Source organism: Arvicola amphibius, chromosome 2 (genome assembly GCF_903992535.2).
Source record: "Arvicola amphibius chromosome 2, mArvAmp1.2, whole genome shotgun sequence".
Lineage (NCBI taxonomy): Eukaryota > Metazoa > Chordata > Mammalia > Rodentia > Cricetidae > Arvicola > Arvicola amphibius.
Genome location: NC_052048.2, coordinates 64,779,278 through 64,803,378, shown reverse-complemented (window position 1 = coordinate 64,803,378; position 24,101 = coordinate 64,779,278). Strand labels below are relative to the sequence as shown.

At 47.3% G+C, this 24,101-nt stretch overlaps 2 protein-coding genes across 3 annotated transcripts; both read left to right on the top strand.

Annotated features, from left to right (window-relative positions):
* The first annotated feature begins 10,070 nt into the window (after positions 1 to 10,070).
* On the top strand, positions 10,071 to 18,205 carry Ccdc142 (coiled-coil domain containing 142). 2 transcript variants are annotated; one of them, XM_038320689.1, is made up of 9 exons: positions 10,073 to 11,225; positions 11,557 to 11,643; positions 11,719 to 11,868; positions 11,991 to 12,121; positions 12,195 to 12,308; positions 16,801 to 16,915; positions 17,191 to 17,368; positions 17,487 to 17,686; positions 17,827 to 18,205. In XM_038320689.1, exons 1-9 carry the CDS (start codon positions 10,271 to 10,273, stop codon positions 18,081 to 18,083), a joined length of 2,187 nt encoding a protein of 728 aa, XP_038176617.1. In that variant the 5' UTR covers positions 10,073 to 10,270; the 3' UTR covers positions 18,084 to 18,205. The 2 variants fall into 2 exon arrangements, with proteins under 2 accessions (XP_038176615.1, XP_038176617.1); XM_038320687.1 differs by having other exon boundaries at positions 10,071 to 11,225; positions 11,557 to 11,868.
* A 147-nt stretch (positions 18,206 to 18,352) lies between these two features.
* Positions 18,353 to 19,723, top strand: Mrpl53 (mitochondrial ribosomal protein L53). Its single transcript, XM_038320690.2, has 3 exons — positions 18,353 to 18,937; positions 19,096 to 19,208; positions 19,283 to 19,723. The coding sequence occupies exons 1-3, from the start codon at positions 18,846 to 18,848 to the stop codon at positions 19,432 to 19,434; spliced, it is 357 nt and encodes a 118-aa protein (XP_038176618.1). The 5' UTR covers positions 18,353 to 18,845; the 3' UTR covers positions 19,435 to 19,723.
* The last annotated feature ends 4,378 nt before the right edge of the window (positions 19,724 to 24,101 follow it).

Genomic DNA, 24,101 nt, shown 5'->3' with positions numbered 1-24,101 from the left:
TTAAAAAGCATCGTCTTCACACACCTCTTTCCATCTAGGAGTCACAAATACTCCGGACAGCTGCGGGCAAAACTCAGCTTATTTAGCAGCCTGGATGCAAAATTTCTGGGCTTTCTCCTTTAGTCCCTCAACTACTATTGTGCAAATGAAGGGACTGAGCTCAAACACTGAGAGACCAGCCTCAGGGCCCCAGCTAATCACTGCTGACTCTACCTGCTTTAGTACTTGTGAGGTCCTAAATTATAATTTAAAAAACTGTCGAAGGCCTATATAAAAGAGATTTTTCAACAATTACAAATGGAAGAGGTTGGAGATTTAGCTTGATGACAAAGACCTAGCTCTATCCTCAGCAGTGGAGGGGCGTGGAGGGAGGGAAGCGGGGGGAGAAGCTAATTGCAATGCCAGCATCAAGGAGCGCAGAATAGCTGTGTTAGTCCTACCTGCTCTGGGTGGGCTCTGAGAAGGGTTTCTCAAATGCAAACTCTTGAAGAATCTTTCAGCAGGGGGGAGGAGGTGAGAAGTTGATCACTGAACACTTGAGAGGTCAGAGGCACACAGCAACACAGACAGGAATGTTACCAGAGGCTAGGAGCAAACAGAATTGTATCTAGAACAGCCAGGGGCAGAGACTGAGATAAGGGAGGGTGAGTTCCATCAAGCCAAAGGGTGTGGCTCAGTCATTAACCATCACTGGGACACCCCTCCCCAACCCTTGCTCCTGACCTATGAGCCCTCTAGAGCTAAAAAGCAGGACAAACTCCATGGTCACTTCTCTGACTCTGATATAGTCTCAAAGCCTGTACTTCTGTGTAGTTCCTGCTATGAGCCTTGGAGGACTTCAGGATGCCCTTCCTTCAATGCCCTTAGGAACTCTAACTCTCTCTCTCTCTCTCTCTCTCTCTCCAGCCTTTTCAAAGGAGAGATGGCTCAGTAAGTAAGAGGTTCTCATACAGAGAACCTCCAGGGGATTCTGTGCCCTGTTCTGGACTCCACAGGCAATGTGTCAGACCTGTATTCAAGAAAAACACTATACACATAAAATAAGAAAAAGAAAATGAACATTAAAAACAAGTATTTTGGCTGGGTGCATATTATAGTGGTGCATGTCTTTAATCCCAGCATTTAGGAGGTAGAGGCAGGCAGATCTCTATGAGTTTGTTAGCTTGGCCTACATAATGAGTTCCAGGACAGAGCTACATAGTGAGACCCTGTCTTGAAAACAAAACAAAGCCGGGCGGTGGTGGTGCACGCCTTTAATCCCAGCACTCTGGAGGCAGAGGCAGGCGGATCTCTGTGAGTTCGAGGCCAGCCTGGTCTACAAGAGCTAGTTCCAGGACAGGCTCTAAAAAAGCTGCAGAGAAGCCCTGTCTCGAAAAACCAAAAAAAAAAAAAAAAAAAAAAAAAAAAAAAAAAAAAAAAAAAGAAAACAAAACAAAATAAAAATTTGTTTATTGTGCTAGGTACAGTGATACACACCTTTAATCTCAGCACTCAGGAGGGAAAGTTAAATTCTAGCCTGATCTACATAAGTGAGTTCAGGGTCAGCCAGAGTGATATAATGAGTAGGTGTGTGTGCATGTGTGTGTGTGTGTGCATGTGCGTGTGTGTATGGGACAGGTGTGAAGCTCAGAAGTCAGCCATATGCATTCCAGGGATCAAACCCAGGTTTTGAGGCTTGGTGGCAAATGTGTTGACGCACTGAGCCATCTCCGCAGCCTGATTTCATTCTTGCGGCGCTGCAGTGAGGAGAGGATGCACTTAACTACACGGAACGTGACGAGCCATGTTCTGAATGTACTAACTCACCCACTCCCTACGACTCCATGATATAGGGTTTGTAGGTATCCTCATTTAACATTTTTAAAAGATTTATTATACTTTTTACGTTTTTTCAAGACAGGGTCTCTCTACCTAACTCTGACTGTCCTAGAACTCACTATGTGTGGCATACCTCTGCCTTCCAAGTTCTGGGATTAAAGGCATGAACCACTCACTTGGCCCCAAGATTTATTTTATTTCTAATTATGTGTACATGTCTGTGTGTGGGTACGTGCACATGAGTGCAGTGCTGGCAGAGACCAAAATATGGAGCTGTATCCCCTGGAACTGGAGTCACAAATGGCTGTGAGCTGCTTTGTGGATGCTGGGAATTGAACCAGCGTCCTCTGCAAAAGCAGTAATTGCTCTTAACTACTAAGCCGTCTCTCCATACCATCATTTTAAACATTTATTGCGGGGTGGTAAGATGGCTCAGTGGGTAAAGGCACTTGCTATGAAGCCTGATCACCTACCCAGGATCCATGTGGTGGAAGGGGAAATTGATTCCTGCAAGTTGTTCTTTGACCTTCCTACACATTCTATGATATGCACATACACACATGCATGTGCACACACGTACACATGCACACATAGATAGATGATAGATAGATAGATAGATAGATAGATAAATGTAATAATATTTTAAAAGACTTATCTTACTCATGTGTGTGTATGTACACATATGAGTGGGTATACATACTTTGGGGGTACAGTGGCCAGAGAAGGCGTCAGATCCCTCAGCACTGATATTGCATTTATCCTTCCAGACACCTGATTTGTTGTGTGAGTGCTGGGATCTGAACTCTGGCACTGAGCAACAAGAGCCCCTAGTTGCCGAACCATCTCTCCAGTCCCACTGTTCTCATCCACTAGAAAACCACTAGAAAAGAGAACCACTAGCCAGAGGCCCCACAGTAAGGAAGAAGCAAGTCCCAACCAAGCACACAGTGTGATCCTGTCCCTGCTCTGATAACCTCCAGAAGACTCTCTAGTCCCCAAACCCTTTGAGTCCACCTGCCAAGAAGCCCTACTTCAGGCTACACTGAACCGCACCTGTTCCCTGCCAAGTCCTTCTGGACCCCCACCCCAAAGTCCTTTTGGCGCCCTCAACACATACACTCTGGAGCCACTTCTTGCACCATTTCTTCTTGACTTTCTATTGCATGCACTCCTCCTCTGCTGCCAATTTCTCAAATAGATGGGCTTCCTGGAAAAGGGAGAGCAGGTGACAGGCCAAAGGAAAGGAAATATGGAGAATACAAGAGAACAAGATAGGAAGGCAAGCTAGGCGTGGTGGCACACACTTTTAATTCCATCACACAGACTGATTTCTATGAGTTGGAGACCCGTCTAGTCTACTTTGTGAGGTCCTGGCCAGCTAAGGCTATATAGTGACCCTGTCTCAAATAACAAAAACAGAAAGAGGGCAGAAATGGGCAAACCCTCAGAAGTAACCTTGAATGGTATAGATTGAGTGAAGGACATTGGGGTGGAAATGTGGGCTTTGTTGTTGTCTTAGTTGGGGTTTACTATTGCTGCGCAGAGACACCATGACCACGGCAACTCTTTTAAGAAAAACATTTAATGAAGATTAATCCATTATGATCATGAAGGGGAGCATGGCAGCCTACAGGCAGATGCGACGCTGGGGCTGAGAGTGCTGCCTCTTGACTCAGAGGCAGCAAGAAGTCCAGTGACTGTCACGCTGAGTAAAGCTTGAGAAAAAGACCTCGAAGCCCACCCCCACAGTGATACACTTCCTCCAACAAGGCCACACATCCTAATAGTGCCACTCCTTTTGGGGGTCATTTTCTTTCAAACCACCACAGTTGTATTATCCTAATCCTGGGGAGATGAGAACAAATGTTACTCACTCCAGGTTGGGATCCCATGGTAGACCAAGGCGAAGATACAGCCAGAGTACAATGAGTTTTACTGGGATTGCTTAAAGGAGGAGCGATGACTCAAAGACAGCTGCTTCACCAAGACCCGCCTCAGCATGGTGACAGCTCATGAAAGCTGGACGTCTGGAGCACACCGCACAGCCTGCATGCAAGCTGCACATCTGGAGCACACCGCACAGCCTTCAGGCTAGCTGCACATCTGGAGCACACCGCACAGCCTGCAGGCAAGCTGCACATCTGGAGCATACCGCACAGCCTTCAGGCAGCTCAACAGGTTGGAGTGCCCTTTCCATGTGACTCAGTTGGTATGATCCTCCTCCAGGGAGATTATCTTGTCTCTGTTTCCCACACAGTTCACCTTGGCCAAAGGCAACTCTGAGCATCCCTACTGCTCAAACGGCCCAGGGAAGGGAGGGGTCTGAAGAATCTGGTCAGTTTCCAGGACTCACTGAATAAAGTTACACACCTCACACATTGCTGGATAGCAATGGTATAGATCCTTGCGCGATTATTACCTTAGTATTGGATCAGACACAACCTGAGGTCTCCTGTGGCTTTCCTTCTTGTTGGATTACTCTGACTACAGTCTGATTCCACGGACTCTTCAATCAAAAGGACAAGGAACTTATCAGAAGGTCTCATTGTCCCCTGGGACCTAGCTGACCTTGGAGGTCAAAGACCACATTACTGCATTTCCTCTTTGACTATCTTCCCCTTGCTGGTGTAGACACCCAAAGTTTGCTGAAGGACAGCCTTGCCAGTCTTGTCATGTTAACTCTGGGTCACAGTTAGGTAAAAGCTTAGACAATTGTAAACAATGCAAGCAGTTTTACATAAATCTTGGTTTTGATGTGATTTGGTTTCCCCACATGGTTAAAGTCTAACCCAGCAAAAATATAAATAATTACCTGGATTAGACATTCATTTTTATTTTTTGTTTTTAAGATTTATTTATTTACTATATATACAGTGTTCTGCCTGCATACTAGAAGAGGGCACTAGATCTCATTACAGATGGTTGTCAGCCACCATGTAGTTGAATGGGAATTGAACTCAGGTCCTCTGGAAGAACAGTCAGTGCCCTTAACCACTGACCCATCTCTCCAGCCCAACATTTTTGTTCTTTTAAGCCAGTTTTTGCAAATATTATCACAAGTTGATCAGTATAATGTTGCAGAATATTTGTTTAACTATGCAAAAATATGCTGCATTTGTTTAACTATATAAAGATGTGTTGAATTTGTTTAACTATGTAAAGATGTGTTGCTGCGGGCTGGAGAGATGGCTCAGAGGTGAAGAGCACTGATTGCTCTTCAAGAGGTCCTGAGTTCAATTCCCAGCAACCACATGGTGGTTCACAACCATCTGTAATGAGATCTGGTGCCCTGCAGGCACTCTATACTTAATAAATAAATCTTAAAAAAAGATGTGTTGCTGCTTAACTTGCCTGCCCAAGGCACCTGATTAATCTAATAAAAAGCTGAATGGCCAATAGCAAGGAAGGAGGCCTCGGTGGGACTTCTCAGCAAGGAGCATAAGCAAGAGGAGGAATTCAGGCTGGGGGAAGAAAGAAAAAAGACACTAGAGAGATGCCAGGGCTAGCCAGACAGAAAGTAGGAAAGCAGGACATACAGAATGGAGATAAAAAGCCCTGCGGCAAAATGTTGATGAGTAAAAACAGGTTAAATTAAGTTAAAAAAGCTAGTGGGACAAGCCTAAACTAAGATTGAGCATTCATAATCAATAACAAGTCTCTGTGCCTTTATTTGGGAGCTTGTTGGTGACTCAAAGAAAATTCCAACTACAGTATAATTTTGGGGGGTTTAAAAGATTTATTAAATCTATTTTATGTGTTTAAGTGTTTTATTTGCATGTATGTAGGTCCACCATAAGCATGCTTCATGTCTGCGGATGTCAGACAAGGGCTTCTGATCCCCTGTTGTGAGCAACCATGTGGGTGATGGGAATCAAACCCAGGTCCTCTTTAAGGGCAGCAAGTGCCCTTAACAGCTGAGCGATCTCTCCAGGCCAGGCTTAGAAAGACTAATCGACTTTACTCATCCAACATATGGATCATCCTTAAATTCTGTATGGTTTATTTGAATTCCTTGTGACTTGGCTTTAGGTTTTCATTGTTTGGCTCCATTGCTTATTTTTCATTCTTAGAACAAAATCTTTTTTATCATAAAAAGTCCACCCTTATCCAAAATATTCCCTTTTCCTTTTTACCCTTTTAACAAAAACATAACCTTATACTTAGATTATTCTCAACAATTCTCTCATACCTGTTTACTGTTTCTTTCTCATTTCATGCCTCCGAAATGTCAAATCCAAAGAACATATGTGGCACCTTGTAACAGATTAAGATTATCTGTACACACACTTTTTTTTTTTGGTTGGTTGGTTGGTTTGTTTTGGTTTTGGATTTTTTTTTTTTTTTTTTTTTTTTTTTTTCGAGACAGGGTTTCCCTGTAGTTTCTAGAGCCTATCCTGGAACTAGCTCTTGTAGACCAGGCTGGCCTCGAACTCAGAGTTCCGCCTGCCTCTGCATCCCAAGTGCTGGGATTAAAGGCGTGCCCCACCACCACCCAGCTGCACACATCCTTTTTATTTTTTAAAGATTTATTTACTAGCCAGGCATTGGTGGTACATGCCTCTAATCCCAGTACTCGAGAGGCAGAGGCAGGCGGATCACTATGAGTTCAAGGCCAGCCTGGTCTATAAGAGCTAGTTCCAGGACAGGTTCCAAAGCAACAAAGAAACCCTGTTTAGAAAAACAAAACAAACAAGTAAAAGCAACAACAAAAAGATTTATTACAGTGTATATAATGTTATGCTTGCAGGACAGAAGAGGACAGCAGATGTCACTATAGACAGCAGTGAGCCACAATGTGGGTGCTGGGAATTGAACTCAAGACCTCTGGAAGAACAGCCATCTCTCTAGCCCAGTTTTTTTTTAAAGATTTATTTATTTATTATGTATACAACATTCTGCCTCCATGTTTGCCTGCACGCTAGAAGAGGGTGCCAGATCTCATTACAGATGGTTGTGAGCCACCATGTGGTTGCTGGGAATTGAACTCAGGACCTCAGGAAGAACAGCCAGTGCTCTTAACCACTGAGCCACCTCTCCAGCCCCCTCTAGCCCAGTTTTTACAACATTTCTTTCTTCTTCTGGTTAGAAAAAAAAAATACTTTACATTCTAGCAAGAGCCTTGACATATTATCAAAATGACCTTGATGTTAGGGAATAGGACCTTGCAAACAGGAAATGGCAGAAAAGAAAGCACATACAGAGCCAAAAACATCTCTGCATGTTGTCTCTGTAATTGCAAGTTTAGATGAGAAAGACGTGTTAATGTGTTTTAATTCTCGCTGCAAAGAGGGGTGTTAGGGGCATGCCTCTCGGAATGCTCCCTGTCCCTCCACTTAGAACAGTGGATTTCTGCTTTCTCCCTAGAGTCTCTCTTCTGTCTAACTCCCTTTGAGCTTTCTCTATTTGGTGATTTGGACCTTGACTTTCTGGAGCCTTGCCTACTCTCATGAATCTGACTTATGGCTGTCAACAGAATCTAAGCTTTCTGCTTGTTTTGCCTTGACCCTCTTACACATACCTTTTGCATGGCTCTGAATAACTAGCTACATTTCCGCCTCTTTAGCCCTCCATCTTTTCTCATTTGTTTTCAGTCTGTCTGCTCAGTGGTCAGTTGCAAAGTGTAATTTTAGTATCCCTTTTTCCAAAGGCTCTTTTGCGTTTAATCTCAAATATTTTTTCATCTGACTATTAGGCCTTTCTAGGAATACTGAGGGCTCATCTTTTTTTTTTTAATGTTAATTTATTTATTATGTATACAATATTCTTTCTGTGTGTATGTCTGCAGGCCAGAAGAGGGCACCAGACCTCATTACAGATGGTTGTGAGCCACCATGTGGTTGCCGGGAATTGAACTCAGAACCTTTGGAAGAGCAGGCAATGCTCTTAACCACTGAGCCATCTCTCCAGCCCCCCTGAGGGCTCATCTTCTTTTCCTGTTTATTAAGGTTTCTCTTACCTAATGACTCCTTGGTGGTGGTAGCCCACTCTGAATGAAGCCTAGTATATTTCAACCGTGTCCAGAGCTTTCCTTGAGACAGTCTAACACCTTTGAAGTTTCTACAACACACCGTCTGTGGCTTTGCACGTCTTATGTTCTCTACCTGGGATGTTTTTCCCAGGCCAATGGGTTGACTCTCTTGTTCCTTTTAGATCTTGACTTAAATGTGACATTATCAGGGAAGCTGTCTCTATCACGCCTTTTAAAAAAGGGAAACCTCTTAATTCCCCTGTACTGTTTATACATCTCATATGTGACAAACTGTGTTAGCTGTGACTGGCGCCTCCATTAGATACTGCTAGTTCATTGAGTAGAAGAGTTTTTATTTTATTATTATTATTTTATTAATTATTATTATTGGTGTGTGTGTGTGTGTGAGAGAGAGAGAGAAAGAGAGGGAGAGAGAGAGAGAAAGAGAGAGAGAGAAAGGGAGGGAGGGAGGGAGGGAGGGAGGGAGAGAGAGAGAGAAAGAGAGAGAGAGAGAGAGAGAGAGAGAGAGAGAGAGAGAGAGAGAGAGATTTTCTCCTTCCACCATGTGGGTTCCACGGATCAAACTTAGGTTGTCAGTCTTGGAAGCAAGTGCCCTTATTGCCTGAGTCACCTTGCCAGTCCTCTCAAAAACAAACGAGCAAACGTTTTTCTAATGAATGTTAGAGATAACAGGAGGATTACAAAAGGATTGTCAAGATGTTTTTCTTAAGCAAACAGGTTTGTGTTATGAACCAAAAAACAACTAAATAAAAGATAACTAACTTTTAAAGATTTTATTTTACTTTTAATTATATGTTTCTATATGGGGGGGGGGCATGTACGATATGTTCAGGGCCTTCAGAGACCAGAGACATTAGATCTGCCAGAAACTGGAGTGGCAGGTTGTTTCAAGCCATCTGATGTGGGTGCTGGGAACTGAACAGGGGTCTTCTGCATGAGTGGAGGCATCTCTTCAGTTTCAATTAATTAAATTTTAGACTTGTTGACTTTATGTGTGAGGAGTGGGGGCTCATGACCCTGAGGCTGGGGCCAATTTTCTGTGTGGATCTGTATCCTTAGCCTGAGGATTTGTTAACTGAAATTCTAGAAATAAATCAGGAAGTGATCAGGAAAGCAACTGGAAATTTAGCTTGCCAATGCCTCCATAGTTGGTGCTTTTGTCTCTCCTTCAGTAACTTTACCATATGCTTTAGGAAATCTAAACCTTTGAGGCCTTTCAAGCAACTCTCAGAGACCGTGTCTCATACTGTAGTCCAGGCTAGCACGAAATTATGTAGGCCAGGTGTTGACTACCTCATGACAATCATCTGTCTCAGCCACCTGAGTGGTGGGCTGTAGTGATATTCTCTTCTCCTTGTTTTAGCGTTTTTGCTCAAATTGCCCTTTGTTCACATATCTTTCCAAAGCACTTGTCACCACTGCCTAGTTCCCAACCATGAGACCCTCAAATGCTCAATTTTTGCCTGCTGTGCACATTATATCAGCAGCAGCCTGAGGGGTCTCACTGTCTATGTGCAGACACATATGTGCAGGGCCTGAACCTACGGGTTCCCCAAACCGGAAGCGCTAACTGAAAGACTGAAAGAAAATATAAAGGAGGCTGGCCATTCTCTCTCTCTCTCTCTCTCTCTCTCTCTCTCTCTCTCTCTCTCTCTCTCTCTCTCTCTCTCTCTCTCTCTCTCTCTCTCTCTCTCTCTCTCTCTCTCTCTCTCTCTCTCTCTCTCTCTCACACACACACACACACACACACACACACAAAACACTTCAGCAGTGGAGGCTGAGATAGCCAACTGTGAGTTAGAGATCAGCCTGATCTACATGGCGAGCTCCAGGCTAGCCAGGAACATACAAGGAGAGACTCAAAGAGGAGTGAACACAACAACCACAGACCTACAAACAAACATGAAGACAATGATCGGGTCAAAAGGAAACTGGGGTCTCTCCTTCCTCTTTTTTGTAGTATCGAAATTCCTTGCTAAATCGGGAACCACAGGGCCCCCAGATGGCAACCAGACCACTGGAAACAGTCTTTCGAAAAGGAAGGTGATACGACGTTAGGGAGGCCAAGATGGAAAGGCCAGAGTCCTCCAGTCTCCACCTGAAGCCTAAAATTCTACTGAAAATGTCCAGACCCTGGCAGATTCAAGGGGCCTCTCCTCCTGGATTTCCTACCGTCAGGTCACACCACTCACTTGCCTTGCCTTACAACATTTGGCATCAGCGCCTCCTCCCGTCAAACCGTGAGAGGAAAGTGAAAGTCTGGTTAGAATTTTGTGCCCGCTAGAGGCCGGGAAAGTGTGCTGACAGCCATCTTTATTAGGGGCAGACGCCGCGGCTACGGAGAGCGAGTGAGGCCAGGAAACTTTCGACTGCAAGCTGGTGAGTCCAGGCGCCCGCGGGTGTGGAGCGCCACGGGATGCGGGGAGGTGTCGGGCGTTAGGTTCGTTTGGGACCCGCCCTGCCATGGCCTGGGCACCCCGATCCGGTGGCCTTCTGCCTCCTCTCTCTAACGAACCCCCGTCGTGGGCGCATCCCGTGGGCGCTGGGAATGAGCGGGGCGAGGGGAGTCGCGGAGGGCCTGGGCTGCTCGCTGCGGGGGGCGTCCCGCGCCGGGACTCCGACAGACAGCCCTGGGAGCCCGCATCGGCCAGCGCCCCGATGCCCTTCGCTCTGCAGCGGCTCCGGGCCACGTTGCTCCGTCTGCACCGCGAGCGGGAGCAGCTCCTGCGGGCCCGGGACTGCGCCCGCCACCTGCAAGCGGTCGTGCGGCTGCTCCGCTCCAGCCCGTCAGCTAGTGCCCTCTCCCTGCAACAGCTGCACGGCGACTTGCAGCTGTGCCCTTCGCGTGGGGCGGCTCTGCGTCTCGGCCTCCCGGGCTCCAGCGAGACACTTCTCCTGGCTCGCCCCGTCGGGCTAGCAGCCCAGCGCCTGGATGCTGCCATCGAGATGCAGCTTCGCGCCCTAGGCAGGGCACCCGCCAGCCTGGGCCTGACGTCCCAGCTAGCTGAACTGTTGCTGGTCCTTCCCTTCTACCACACGCTACAGAGACAAGTCGTGAGCAGCGTTCCTGGGGCCGCGCGCCCATTCCCGGCGACCCGTGTGCTCCATCTCCTGGGTGCTGAGCGGGGTTGTCAGGTAGCACATAGACTGGCTGAGGCCCTTGGCGGATCGAATTTACAAGACCAACTCCGTCGGCAGTGCGACGAGGAACGAGAGCTGCTGCCGGGGCTGCTCGGTCTAATAGGGGGCGTGGCTAGCACCGACAGCAGTGGACTGAGGCTCGGAGGGCCTGGAGCCCTGTGGAGCCAGTATTGGACCTTGCTGTGGGCAGCCTGTGCTCAGAGTCTGGAACTAAGCGTGGGACCCTGGGGGGACCCTAGAGCAGTGGCCCAACAGCTGAGTCAGGCACTGTGTCAAGGTGAGTGAGAAACCCAAGCTGGCATGTGGGGGTTGTGGTGAGGGTCTCTCCTTCCGTTTACCTTAATCGGCTCACTCATCTCTAGCCTGTCAGCAAGAGCAGGTCCTTTAGAATGAACTTCCCTGAGTTTATAGATTAAGATTTCCCAGGTCACCTTGCTTCCCTGTCTTTGTTTTGAGGTAGGTTTTTTACTACGTAGTCCACACTGGCCTCAGACTCCTGTGTCAGCTTCCCACGGGCTGAGAGCCTGACTTTGCACCCCTGGTTTGAGTGGTAGAGGCCTGTAAATAGGGAGGTTTTGTTTTCCGGCCCTCACCCTCTCTCCCATCAGCACCCCTGCTTCAGGAGTGTGAGAAGGAGCTGTTGTCTCTGTGTCACAGCCTGCATCATCGGTCTCTTGTCTGGAGCTGGGACCAAGGTAAGGAGAGAGGGATATTGGGGTGGCCCAGGAGTCAGTTTGCTCCCCACTTCAGACTATATTCTGTCATTCCAGGGTTCTGCCAGGCCTTGGGATCATCCCTGGCGGGTCAAAGCGGCTCTGTTTCACCATCTCAGACTGCTGAACTGTTGCAGCAGCTTTTCCCTCCACTCTTGGACATCCTTCGAGAGCCTAAGTCAGAACTTAGCCTGTGTCTGCCTCCAGGTGAGACAGCTGTGGAATGGGGTAGGAGGCAGAGCAGTTGATATCTTTTTTCCTTCCCTCTGTTCTGAAGACCTCATGAAGGTAGCCCACGGACCCTAGGATACTCTGCTCTTCCCCTCCAGGTCCTGCACCTGTCGCTCTGGGGCTCTGTACCCTGCAGACAACCTTGATCTGGTTCTTGGGCAGAGCTCAGCATCACCTGGCAGCCTGGGCCCCTGGTTCCTTCCTGCTCCTGATCCAAAAGGATTTGCCTGTGAGTATCCAGGGAGCAGGGAAGAGAGCAGCCTGCCCTGAACTGAGCCCTCACTCCCTGTTTCCACCAAAAGCCTCTACTGCGTGCAGTGGAAGAGCTGTCCAGCCTGGCCTCAGAGGCAACCTTAACCCTGGAGGTGGAGCAGCAGCTGGGCCTAGAGATCCAGAAGCTAACTGCAAAGATGAAGGTAAGAACACAGATGCAGATGAGAGCACAGATGTGGCTGAGAGCACAGGTGTGGGAGAGAGCACAGATGTAGGTGAGAGCACAGGTGCGGGAGAGAGCACAGGTGCGGGTGAGAGCACAGATGTAGATGAGAGCACAGGTGCAGGAGAGAGCACAGGTGCGGGTGAGAGCACAGATAGATGTAGGTGAGAGCACAAATGCAGGTGAGAGCACAGGTGCAGGTGAGAGCATGATAGATGCATGTGAGAGCACAGGTGCAGGTGAGAGCACAGGTGCAGGTGAGAGCATGATAGATGTAGGTGAGAGCACAGGTGCAGGAGAGAGCACAGGTGCGGGTGAGAGCACAGATAGATGTAGGTGAGAGCACAGGTGCAAGTGAGAGCACAAGTGCAGGTGAGAGCATAATAGATGCAGGTGAGAGCACAGGTGCAGGAGAGAGCACAGGTGCGGGTGAGAGCACAGATGCAGGTGAGAGCACAGGTGCAGGTGAGAGCATGATAGATGTAGGTGAGAGCACAGGTGCAGGTGAGAGCACAGGTGCAAGTGAGAGCACATGTGCAGGTGAGAGCACAGGTGCAGGTGAGAGCACAGGTGCAGGTGAGAGCACAGATAGATGTAGGTGAGAACACAGGTGCAGGTGAGAGCACAGGTGCAGGTGAGAGCACAGGTGCAGGTGAGAGCACAGATAGATGTAGGTGAGAACACAGGTGCAGGTGAGAGCACAGGTGCAGGTGAGAGCACAGATAGATGTAGGTGAGAGCACAGGTGCAAGTGAGAGCACAGGTGTGGGTGAGAGCACAGGTGTGGGTGAGAGCAGAGTCCCTGATAGTGGCAGTGTGTGCCCCAACTAGGGAATGAGCAGAGTAGAATCTGTACCTTGCAATCTCCTTGGAGTCTCCACTAAATTCACTTTTTCTTTGTTGGTTTCTTGTTCTGCCTTAGTCTTTACTATGGAAAATTTTCAAATATGGTCATCACAGTAATCAGCTCATGGTCAGTTATGATTCACACCCACCTGCTAATAGTGAAAGCCACTGACATCATTGCTTAGACTTATTTCATTAGCGACTGCAAAAAGTGGTATTCCATAATTATATCTTTCACTGTTCCTACTAATGTTCAATTCAATGGTCCTTTTCTCTTTAGGTTTAATGTGTATGTTTGCTTGCTTATTTTGTTTTGTTGAGACAGGGTCTCACTATGTCATTCTGGCTGGTCTGGAACTTGATATGTAGATAAGGCTAGCCTAAAACTCAGAGTGATTTGCCTGCCTCTGCTTCTTAAATGCTGAGTTTAAAGATGTATACCATCACATCTGGCTTAATTTATAGTTTTATTGAAGTAGTACATGTTTACAGTTTAAAAAGTGACATGTAGCTGGGCAATGGTGGTGAAAGCCTTACTCCCAGCACTTGGGAGGCAGAGACAGGCAGATCTCTGAGTTTGAGGCCAGCCTGGTCTACAGTGCAAGTTCCAGGACAGCCAAGGCTGTCTCAGAGTAAAACAAAACAAAAAAGAAAGATGTAAACTGGGGCTGTAGCTAACAGTAAAGCACTGGCTGATCATGTAGCAGGACTTTCTTTGATTCTAATTATGAGCAGGAAAGGTGTGGGGGGGGAGCAGCAAGATGGTTCTGACACCCTGAATTCACCTCCAGGGCCCCTGTGGGGAAGAGAACCAGTGTCTGCAAGTTGTCCTCTCCATATGTAAGCATACCAACACACACATGTGCACACACACACACACACACGCACGCACATGCGTGCATGCGCAGAGAGAGAGAGAGAGAGAGAGAGAGAGAGAGAGAGAGGTGGGGGAGAGGGTGGATAAAAGTAAAGTATTTTTTAAGGCCTCTAATGAGAACAATTCCACCTTCCATCTGTGGTTGGCTGGTTGTTTCCCCCTCTCTCTGAATCATTCCTGAGCCTCAGCCTCATGTGTGCTAGGTAAGCTCCGTGTCACCAAGCTGTGTCATCAGCCCTTTACTGTACGTGATTTCCTTCGCTATTTATTGATAAAGCTATCCTGTCTTAATTCTGTCCCATTTTGCACACTATTGCTCCCTACTATGGAAAGTGTAGAATATGAGGTTCTTTTCATTTTCTCCTGTGCGACTGTCAATCCCTGCTGACTCTCAGCTCCTTTGCTCTGCTTTTCTGCTCGCCAAGCATCTTACTCTGTGAGCTCACACTTCAGTTCTGAATCCCAGACAGCCCAGCAACTGTTTGGCATTTCTTCCATGGTTACTGTTGTCGCCCAGAGTATGGGCATCATGAATAGGGCCTGACAGTGATGTTTTGGGAACCTAAAGGAGAACCATGGCAGGTGTGAACATTGTAGAGTGTTCCATAAAGTACCTGAGGCTTAACCGGTGGCTGGGCAGCCTCTTGAGTAGCAGGACAGTTCTCAGCCTGAGTAGCAGGCAGCCTCAGAGTAGCAAGAGCGGGTTCCCCATAGAGTCTTCTTGGGGAACCAAAGCTGATAGCTGATATGCTTGCTCTGGTGATATAGATGCTCGATCTTTTTCTTTCCCTCTCTTCCTCCCTTCCTCCCTCCCTCCCTCCTTCTCTCTCCTCTCTCTCCTCTCTCTCTCTCTCTCTCTCTCTCTATCTATCTCTCTCTCTCTCTGTGTGTGTGTGTGTGTGTGTGCGTGTGTGTGTGTGTGTCTATCTTCCTCTTCTGTAAGTGTGTGGGCTTATGTGTGTCAGAAAAGGAGTGTGGGAATTGGTAGAGTAAGCAAGTTAGCATTAAATCATTGGAGGCAAGGCCAGGTGTGCTAATGCATACCTTTAGTCCTGGTATAGAGGAGGCTGAAACAGAATTTTGAGTTTGAGGCCAGCCTGGGCTACATGGAACATATAAGGCCAACTTGGATTAGACAGTAAGACCCTGTGAAGATGAGAGGGAGGAAAAAACGTTATGTTGGAGAAAGGAAGAGTTTAGGCTTAAACAAGTCAGATGTGCCAGGAACCCAATGGCTGCCTTTCCTCCCTTTAGCTTCTTGGGATCACATAGCCATATCTTTCTTTGTTCTCTTTTGTTCTTTCTTTCCCCCTCTCCCCTTCTTGTTTTATGAAAGAGTACACTCAAACTGGCCTCATGGAACTTGTGATTCTCCTGCTTCAGCTTCCCCAACCTGGAGTTACAGCATATGCCACTGTGCTCCGCTTGCATTTTGACAGAACTTCTGCCAAATGCCCTGATTTTCAGATTCTTCTCCCTGAGACAGGCAGCAAAACAAAGACCCTGGTTATTGCTGTCTTCTCCCTTTCACAAACACGGCCCGCTGCAAAAGTCCCTTTTTACTATCTGCTTTGCAGGTGGCAAGGAATACCTAATGTAAAGGCATTTCAAAGGCGCCTGAATGCCAGGACAGTGACAGAGCCATGACCCTGGTCTGCATCCACTGCCTTCCTTTCTGGATGTAGCCAGATCATTTTCATCTCACTTTTTGCCTCAGCCCCTGCCTGGCCTGATCAGAGCACACAGACCCACCTGTCTACTATATGCTTCTGACAGGTCATAAGCCAACTTGGCTTTTGTTTTTATTTCTTGAGACGGTGTCCAGACTGGCCCTGAGCTTGTTATGTAGCTGAGGTTGGTCAAGAATTCCTGATGCTCCTGTTTCCACTTTCCAAATGCTGGGAGTACAGGCATGTAGGTAGACCATTATGCCTCCCCTCCCCCTGCCAGTCAGTTCCCAAATAACCACGGAGACTTTTTAATGCTGAATGCTCGGCTGATAGCTTAGACTTATTTTTTTAATATTTATTTATTACTATGTATACAATATTCTGTCTGTGTGTATGCCTGCAGGCCAGAAGAGGGCACCAGACCCAGTTACAGATGGTTGTGAGCCACCATGTGGTTGCTGGGAATTGAACTCAGGATGTTTGGAAGAGCAGGCTATGCTCTTAACCTCTGAGCCATCTCCCCAGCCCCCGCTTAGACTTATTTTTAACCATCTCTTATAACTTAAATTAACCATTTCTGTTCATCTGTGTGCTGCCCCAAGGGCCCGTTTACCTCATCTGTGTGCTTTTCATGTCGTTTCTTCCGAGTCGGGCTGGCGATTCCTGAGACTCCTCCTCCTTCTTCCCAGCAGTCTCTTAGTCTGGTTTTCCTGCCTAACCTCATTCTGCCTAGCTATAGGCCAGTCATCTCCTTTATTAAAACAATCACAGTGGCATATTTTCACACAGTGTGAAGGAATATTCCACACAGGCCTATATAACCCAACATGCCTGACTACTAAATCATATGCCTCTGACTACTAAGAACTGGTAATCCTACCTATCGTGCACAGTTTGGGTCCAGACCTCATGGAAAATTCAGTTAAAGTTGCGACATTTCTCCTTAGAAAATGCCCAGGCTCCCACAGTGATACATGGATTCGGGATTTTACAGACCCCACATTGAGGCCTCAGAAGGGAGAAGCACCATCTCATCAGTGTGACCCATGGGCCCTTCCTACTTTCCTCTCCCCCATACAGCTCCTGCCCGAAGAGTCACTGAGTCTCTTTTTCCAAGAATGCCATAAACAAGCCACACAGGGCTTCAAGATCCACATGCCAAGGGGTCGATACTGGAGGCTTCGACTGTGCCCTGGTAATTTTTCTTTTTTTTCTCTGTAGTGCTGGGGAAGAGACCCAGGACTTCACACATGCTAGGCTAGCAAGCCCTACCGACTGAGACAGACACAGAAACCTCAGCCCACTGTCCTGGTAACTCCCCAGGTCCACCTTCTCCTTCCAAGGGCTCCCGGCGTGAATGGTGACTCAACACCACTGTCACCATTCTTGTCCTCACCTTGTGCCCTTCCCTCTGGTGCCCACCAGATTTCTAGAATGTCACAATCCGTCCTTTATCTTCTCTCCCTCCAGAACATCCCAGTGCTCCTAGTGAGTATGCAGGGATGGTGGTCTGCACTGTGCTGGAGCCTGTGTTGCAAGGACTGCAGGGATTGCCACCCGAAGCCCAAGCCCCTGCCCTCAGCCAGGCACTAACAGCCATACTGGGTGCCTGGCTTGACCACATCCTCACCCATGGGATCCGGTTCAGGTGGGAAGGAAAGATGGTCGTGGCCGAGGGAGAATGTCAACAGGGAAAATGAACACTGGGGCAGAGCAGTCTGGGGAGGCGCGCATGTTAGGTGGCCACATTGTACCTGAACATCTAGTCTGCAGGGGGCGCTGCAGCTCAAACAAGACTTCGGAGTGGTCCGGGAGGTTCTGGACCAGGAGCAGTGGGGCCTGTCCCGGGAGCTTCGCCAGACTCTGCTCTCACTCAGCGTCTTCCAGCGGCTAGATGGGGCCCTGCTGTGTCTACTACAGCAGCCCCTGCCCAAGAATCCAGGCCACAGAAGACCTTCCTGTTGCTGTGAGTCATTCATTACCCCTCCCCAATCCCAGGTTTTCCCAAGTCCCTCTTTCACTTCTTTAAGAGACCACACCCCCATCTCACCATTGACTCGGCATTAGCATCACCCACCAACCTGCCTTCCACGTCTGCCTTCCCAGGTTTTTGTAATGAAGTCCAGACCACTGAACTGCCCACCAGCAACCTCAACAGTCTGGAGAACTTGGCACCTCCTCTACGGCCTGGAGTCTCCCCAGCCCAGAACATGCACCTGCTAAGCACCCTAGGAGGAGGAGGACCCAGTCCTGAGGCTTACCTGGCTGGAAACCAGCAGGCCTGGCTTGCCCTAAGGCTGCACCCGCACCCTCGGTGGCACCTATCCTTTCTTTCCTGCCTGGGAACAAGCCCTGAGCCCTAGATTGCCTACGACCAGGAGTTCCAAATCGTGGGCAGTTAAGCTCCAGTCGAGGAACTGTGTGTTAGGCTTAAAACCGGGATCTTGGGAAGACACGTATATAAACTACACAGTCTGGAATTGAATCCAAGGTCATCCTAGTACCTGGAATCCAGAGTAATGGGCAAACTACAGCCGGAAATCTGAAAGTCCGTGACAATGAAGACAAGAGCTAGAAATAAGCTAGATTTACAGGGTTTGCTCGCAAGAGACAGAAGCATGTTTTCTCTTGAATCCCAGCAACAAGGCTAAAGTTAATAAATTCATGGGGAAACACAGACAAAGCAAGCATTTCTCCACGTGGAGAACTTGTCTTAAGCCTTCCCTGTTTCTATTTTTAGTCATTAGGCTGTAGGACCTTGACAACATTTAAACTGTTCAGGAGAGGTTTGCTTCCTGGTGGGGTGGACAATCCCTGATGTAGTAATCCCTCATTGGAAGCAGCCAGGATTTAGGATGGCGTTGAGCTAGGTCTAGCAGGCAGGATGCTGAACGGGCAAAGCTGCAGGAGACGAAGTGTTTTCGTGCAAAGGGAGTTTTTGCACATTCACTGTCTACGCTGCGTGTCGCACAGGGTAAGGCTACCGGCTGAAGTATTCGCGGACCGCCCACCCTGGGTCCCTAGGCGGCCCGGGAGGGCAGCCGCTACAGGTCCCGCAGAGGCCGCCGGAAGCGGTCCCTTCCAATAAAGCGATCCCCAGCACTACTTCCGGGGGAGGGGTAACCATGGCGGCGGCTTTAGCTCGGCTGGGACTGCGGCCGGTCAAGCTGGTTCGAGTTCAGTTCTGCCCGTTTGAGAAGAACGTGGAATCGACAAGGTACGGGTTCTGGGGAGGTGGGAGGCGTCCTCGCTCCCGACGCCTGCGCGCGCACCCCCGACCCACTGCCCGAGTTCCAAGGCCTCTCAGACCCGCGCTCCCTGCCTCGCGCACGTCCCTTCGTCCCCGGGCGCGCTCACGGGGTCCTCCCACCGCAGGACCTTTCTCCAGGCGGTGAGCAGCGAGAAAGTCCGTGCCACAAACCTCAACTGCTCTGTGATCGCCGACGTGAGGCACGACGGCTCCGAACCCTGCGTGGACGTGGTATTCGGTAGGCCTGGCTGGGACGCGGGCGGGCGACGGCAGACTCCGGGTCCCTGACTCATCGGTTTGCATCTTCCCCAGGAGATGGGTATCGGCTGATTATGCGCGGCGCCCACCTCACTGCTCAGGAAATGTTCACTGCCTTCGCCTCCCACATTCGGGCCAGGAACGCAGCGGCAGCATCCGCACCCAGCACAGACAAGCCGGAGTCAGTTACCGGTACCCGGCGCTGACATTGCAGAAGAGGACAACGACCGAATGTTAGCTTGGAACTACAGACAGTTGTCTAAGAAGAGCTGGGCTTACCCAAAAGACTCCATGGACGTCATGAAACAGACTGACAGTGTGCAAGGAACCCTGACACTTAACAGTGCTTTGGGGGCAAGATAAGTAAGATTAGGTGATGGAGGGTCAGGACAAATTTGAATTTTTCTTTCTCTTCCCTCACTGCTTAACCATATTTGAACTTGGCGTCATCTGTCACCCAAATACCTTTTAATTAAATATTTATTGCCAATTGAATGTTATTTTGCGCAGGTTGTTTTCTTGGTTGGTTTTCAAGACAGGCTCTTGTCATGAGCTAACCTGAGACTTGGTATGTAGCCCAAGGTGGATTTCTCCTGCCTCAGACTCCTGAGTGCTGGGATTATAGATGTGCTTCACCACACCAGGCTTCAGGCCTCATCGTCCTTGGTAGTTTTGTCTACTCTTACAAGTTTTCTGTTTTTAGTAGTTTCTTGTTTACTCTCATAAGGAATCTGTCTTAGTTAGGGTTTCTATTGCTGTGACGAGACACCGTGACCATGACAACGCTTATAAAGGAAAACCATTTAATTGGGGCTGGCTTACTGTTTCAGAGGTCCATTATTGCCTTGGTTGGAATCGTGATGACATACAGACAGGCATGGTGCTTCCGTAGGCAGCAGGAAGAGACGATGACACACTCCTCCAACAAGGCCACGTGAATCTACGGGAGCCATTCCTTTTCAGACCGCCACAGAACCACCCATTCTGTCATCATTTAAACTGCTCTGGACTTAAGCCCTACATTTCTGTTTAGTTCTAACCCCAACTTCTATGGTTACCTGCTCCCAATTTCCTTCATATGCTACTAACATTCTTTCCTTAAAGTGTGGTCAGCTGCACCTGGTGGCGCAGACCATCCCAGCTACTCAGGAGGCCAGCCTGGTCTACTTAGCAAGCCCTTTCCATCCTCACTCATTCTCCTGTACCACTTGGCATTCTTCCTGGTGACATTTTCCCGAATCATTTTTGCTGCTACTTAATCTTATCCTTCAGGTACATAATGGCTTATTTTTCAGAGCACCTGAAGTAGTTTTTAGTCCAACAGACATTGATGTGACCATGAAATCATTTTAGAGGATTAAATGGTATAAAAAGTTATCCATTCATGCTACATGAGTATTCTTTTAGAAAACTAGTTTTAAGCAAATAACCATGTGAATTTTATAACATAAAGGCACTCTAATATGCGTGTGAGTGTGTTTGTGTTTGGAAGTACTGGGTTACAGTACACATTGTTTTGTGTACTTTTTTGTTTGTTTTGTTTTTCTGAGACAGAATTTCTCTATGTAACAGCCTTGGTTGTCCTGGAACTTGCTCTGTAGACCAGGCTGGCCTTGAACTTAGTGAGATCCACCTACCTCTGCCTTCCTAATGACTGGGATTAAAGCTGTGTGTCACCACCTCCCAGCTATTTTGTTTGTTTCTTTTTTTTTTTTTTTTTTTTTTTTTTTTGGTTTTTTGAGACAGGGTTTCTCTGCGGCTTTGGAGCCTGTCCTGGAGCTAGCTCTTGTAGACCAGGCTGGTCTCGAACTCACAGAGATCCGCCTGCCTCTGCCTCCCGAGTGCTGGGATTAAAGGCGTGCGCCACCACCGCCCGGCTGTTTGTTTCTTTTTGTGGGTGTATGAATATGTATATGTAGATGCACTTGCCTGTGTTTGCAAATGTGGAAGCCGAAGGTAGGATCCATCTGTTTTTTTTTCAGCAAGCCCCAAGGATTCCATTCCCCAGTGCTGAGGTTACTACCCCAGCTGGCTTTTATGTGGGTATACTGGATCCCAAGTCAGTTTCTCATGCTTTCCCAGTAAGTGCTCAAATCACTGGACCACCTTCCCAGCCCCCTTGTTCCTTACTGTTCATTACAAGGGAAGAAAAAACTAGCCCATAGTTACTGCCAAAGAAGAACTTGATGCCCAGTGAAGGCAATCAGAGATCTCTTAGATACTGGCTGTAAGTAATTTACCAACTACATTAACTGCGGAGCCTCCCTCCGCCCAGCAGTACTGTAACTCTTCCCTGCCTAAAAAGATACCAGAGGCTTCTCTCTCCACCCTCCTTTAAGGTACCAGAGGCTTCTCTCTGCACCCTCCTGTAAGAATGACTGCTGTGAGAACCAGCCCCCAGCGGCTCCGGAGTTGAAGGGGAGCCACAGAGTCAGCGAACTAATCACTCAGTTGATTTTTCTGTCTGAGGGAGTAAAACTTTTAGGGCCTGAGAAAAAGGGAAAACACTTACACACCTTCAGGGTCTCTTTATCCTCTCTCTATCTTTATTCCTCCTTTACAGCTTATATATCTCATCAAAATCTTTTAAGCAATATAAAAATTACAGTGTGGTTACATTCTATTTTTTAAGTGAATCATTATAATGAATACAGGTAAAAAACCAACATGTTCCCATTTTCCTTACATGATTAAACATTTTATGTATTATAGGTAAGAAACAAATTATTCCCAAGAACCAATACACTAATGTCCAAGCAGCTTGTTATAGATTAGTAGAGTATAAGCAAGCAAGGTATTTTTCTCAGCCAGTTCTTTTACTGGCAGGCTGCTTTTTTCAGTTAGAAAGAAAGGATCAATCACTATTATTATTTATCACTAAAGGTAATCTTATAAAAACTTTTAAAAATCACAAATCTAGCAGGGTGGTGGTGGCGCATGCCTTTAATCCCAGCACTCGGGAGGCAGAGGCAGGTGGATCTCTGTGAGTTCGAGGCCAGCCTGGTCTACAAGAGCTAGTTCCAGGACAGGCTCGAAAGCTACAGAGAAATCCTGTCTCAGAAAACAAAAACAAACAAACAACCAAATAAACAAAACCAAAAAAAAATCACAAATCTAAACTTTTATATATGAAAACCAATCCATTATTTCTACTTTCAGTCTTCAGGGTGCATACCCACTCATCAACAGTTTATTTTATTATATCATCAGGAAGCTGAGGGCAGAAATGGGCACAAGGAATTAATCACCTTTGATCACCAACCCATCCTAGCAAGAAAGGCACATCAGCCAGCAGTAGCCAGGCTGCCATTGTTTTTGTTCCCTGACCTCATTGAGTCTCTCACTCAACTATTAAAAATATGTTTTTCTAAACTTTAAACTGTTCCCCAAGGTTTTCTGTCTCAATGCCATGAACAAAATCATCTTAAGTCATACTTAAAGCTTCATTTTAGCTATGATGCACACTGAAACCTGTGAACACGTCTCCCAACATTAAGATGAAAAGAACTCAAGGTAGCCTAGCTCTTGGAACTCAGCTCTTTTCCTTGATCATTAACCCAAGCCACAATCTACGTGGCTCCTGAAGAGAAACGCCTAAGTCCTAACTGGGTGACAATTTCTAGTTTCTATTTTGTACCCTTTGCAGCCCCTGCTCTTCCGGGGCAGAGTCAACAGTATATTCTACCTTTACCTGTATTAATTTTCCCACTAAACGAAACTCTATCAACAATCCCTTACTATATTTGATTAGAAACCCTTAATCATCAAAATTCTATTTAAACTAATTCTATTATTGTATAAAACCATTGCTTCAATTAAACAGTACAGCTCAAGAGGAAATCATCTTCATAATAATTCATAGGTAAAATATTCCCAGTAGAATGAGATACTTCCATGAGATAATCACACTACATTAAAGGCAGTGGGGATCCCCTGACACCCTTCACCCATTCTCACCATGCCAGATACCAGAGAAAAATGGCATCAGCAAACATGTAAAGGCACAGCAGTAGCAAGAAACATTCTGGAGCCAAAGCCCTCTGGCCTTGCCTATCTGAGATTTACCCATTAGTGCCTTGCTTCCTGGTAGGCCAGACTCCTGAAGCTTGTCACCGGCTGCTCCTCTGACATGGCCACAGGCCAAAGACAAGCCCCTGAAGACTATAATGTAAAGACCCAGCCTGCCTGGGGTGTTGGCCCCAGTCATCTCTGCCCTTAAGTACCTATGACATGGGACACATAAATCTATTATTGCCTGCTTTCTCATTTGTCGAGTAAGGATAGTAGGTTTGTCCACTTAGGGTTCTGTGCTGATTCCATTAACCTTGGAATGAAAATACTGCATCCGGGTGCAATGGGTCTCTCTCTGTCCTGCCAGCCTGAGATTTTACCTTATCTCAGTACTGTCCATCCTGCTTCTCTGAGCGTCTCGTTTCTCATGCATGCCTAGATTCCTCCTGGTTCCCACTGTGAGGAGTCCTTCTCTGTCCAACCAGACAACTCCCAAATGATACAGAGACTTTTTATTAATTATGAAAACTGGACCTTAGCTTAGGCTTGTCTCACTAGCTCTCATAACTTAAATTAGCCCACGTATATTCATCTATATTTTGCCTCATGGCTTTTTACCTTTCATTCTGTACCTCCGACTTGTTCTGCATCTGTCTCCTTGCATCTCCTTTGCATGCCCAGATTCGTCCCCAGTTCCTCTTTGTCCGAAATCCCACCTATTCTCCCTGCCTAGCTATTGTCTGTTTAGCTTTTTATTAAACCAACCACAGTGACACATCTTTACACAGTGTAATCAAGTATTTCTAAACATCCAGGGGTCGAATAGATGGCTCATTGAGTAAAACTACTTACTACCATGCTT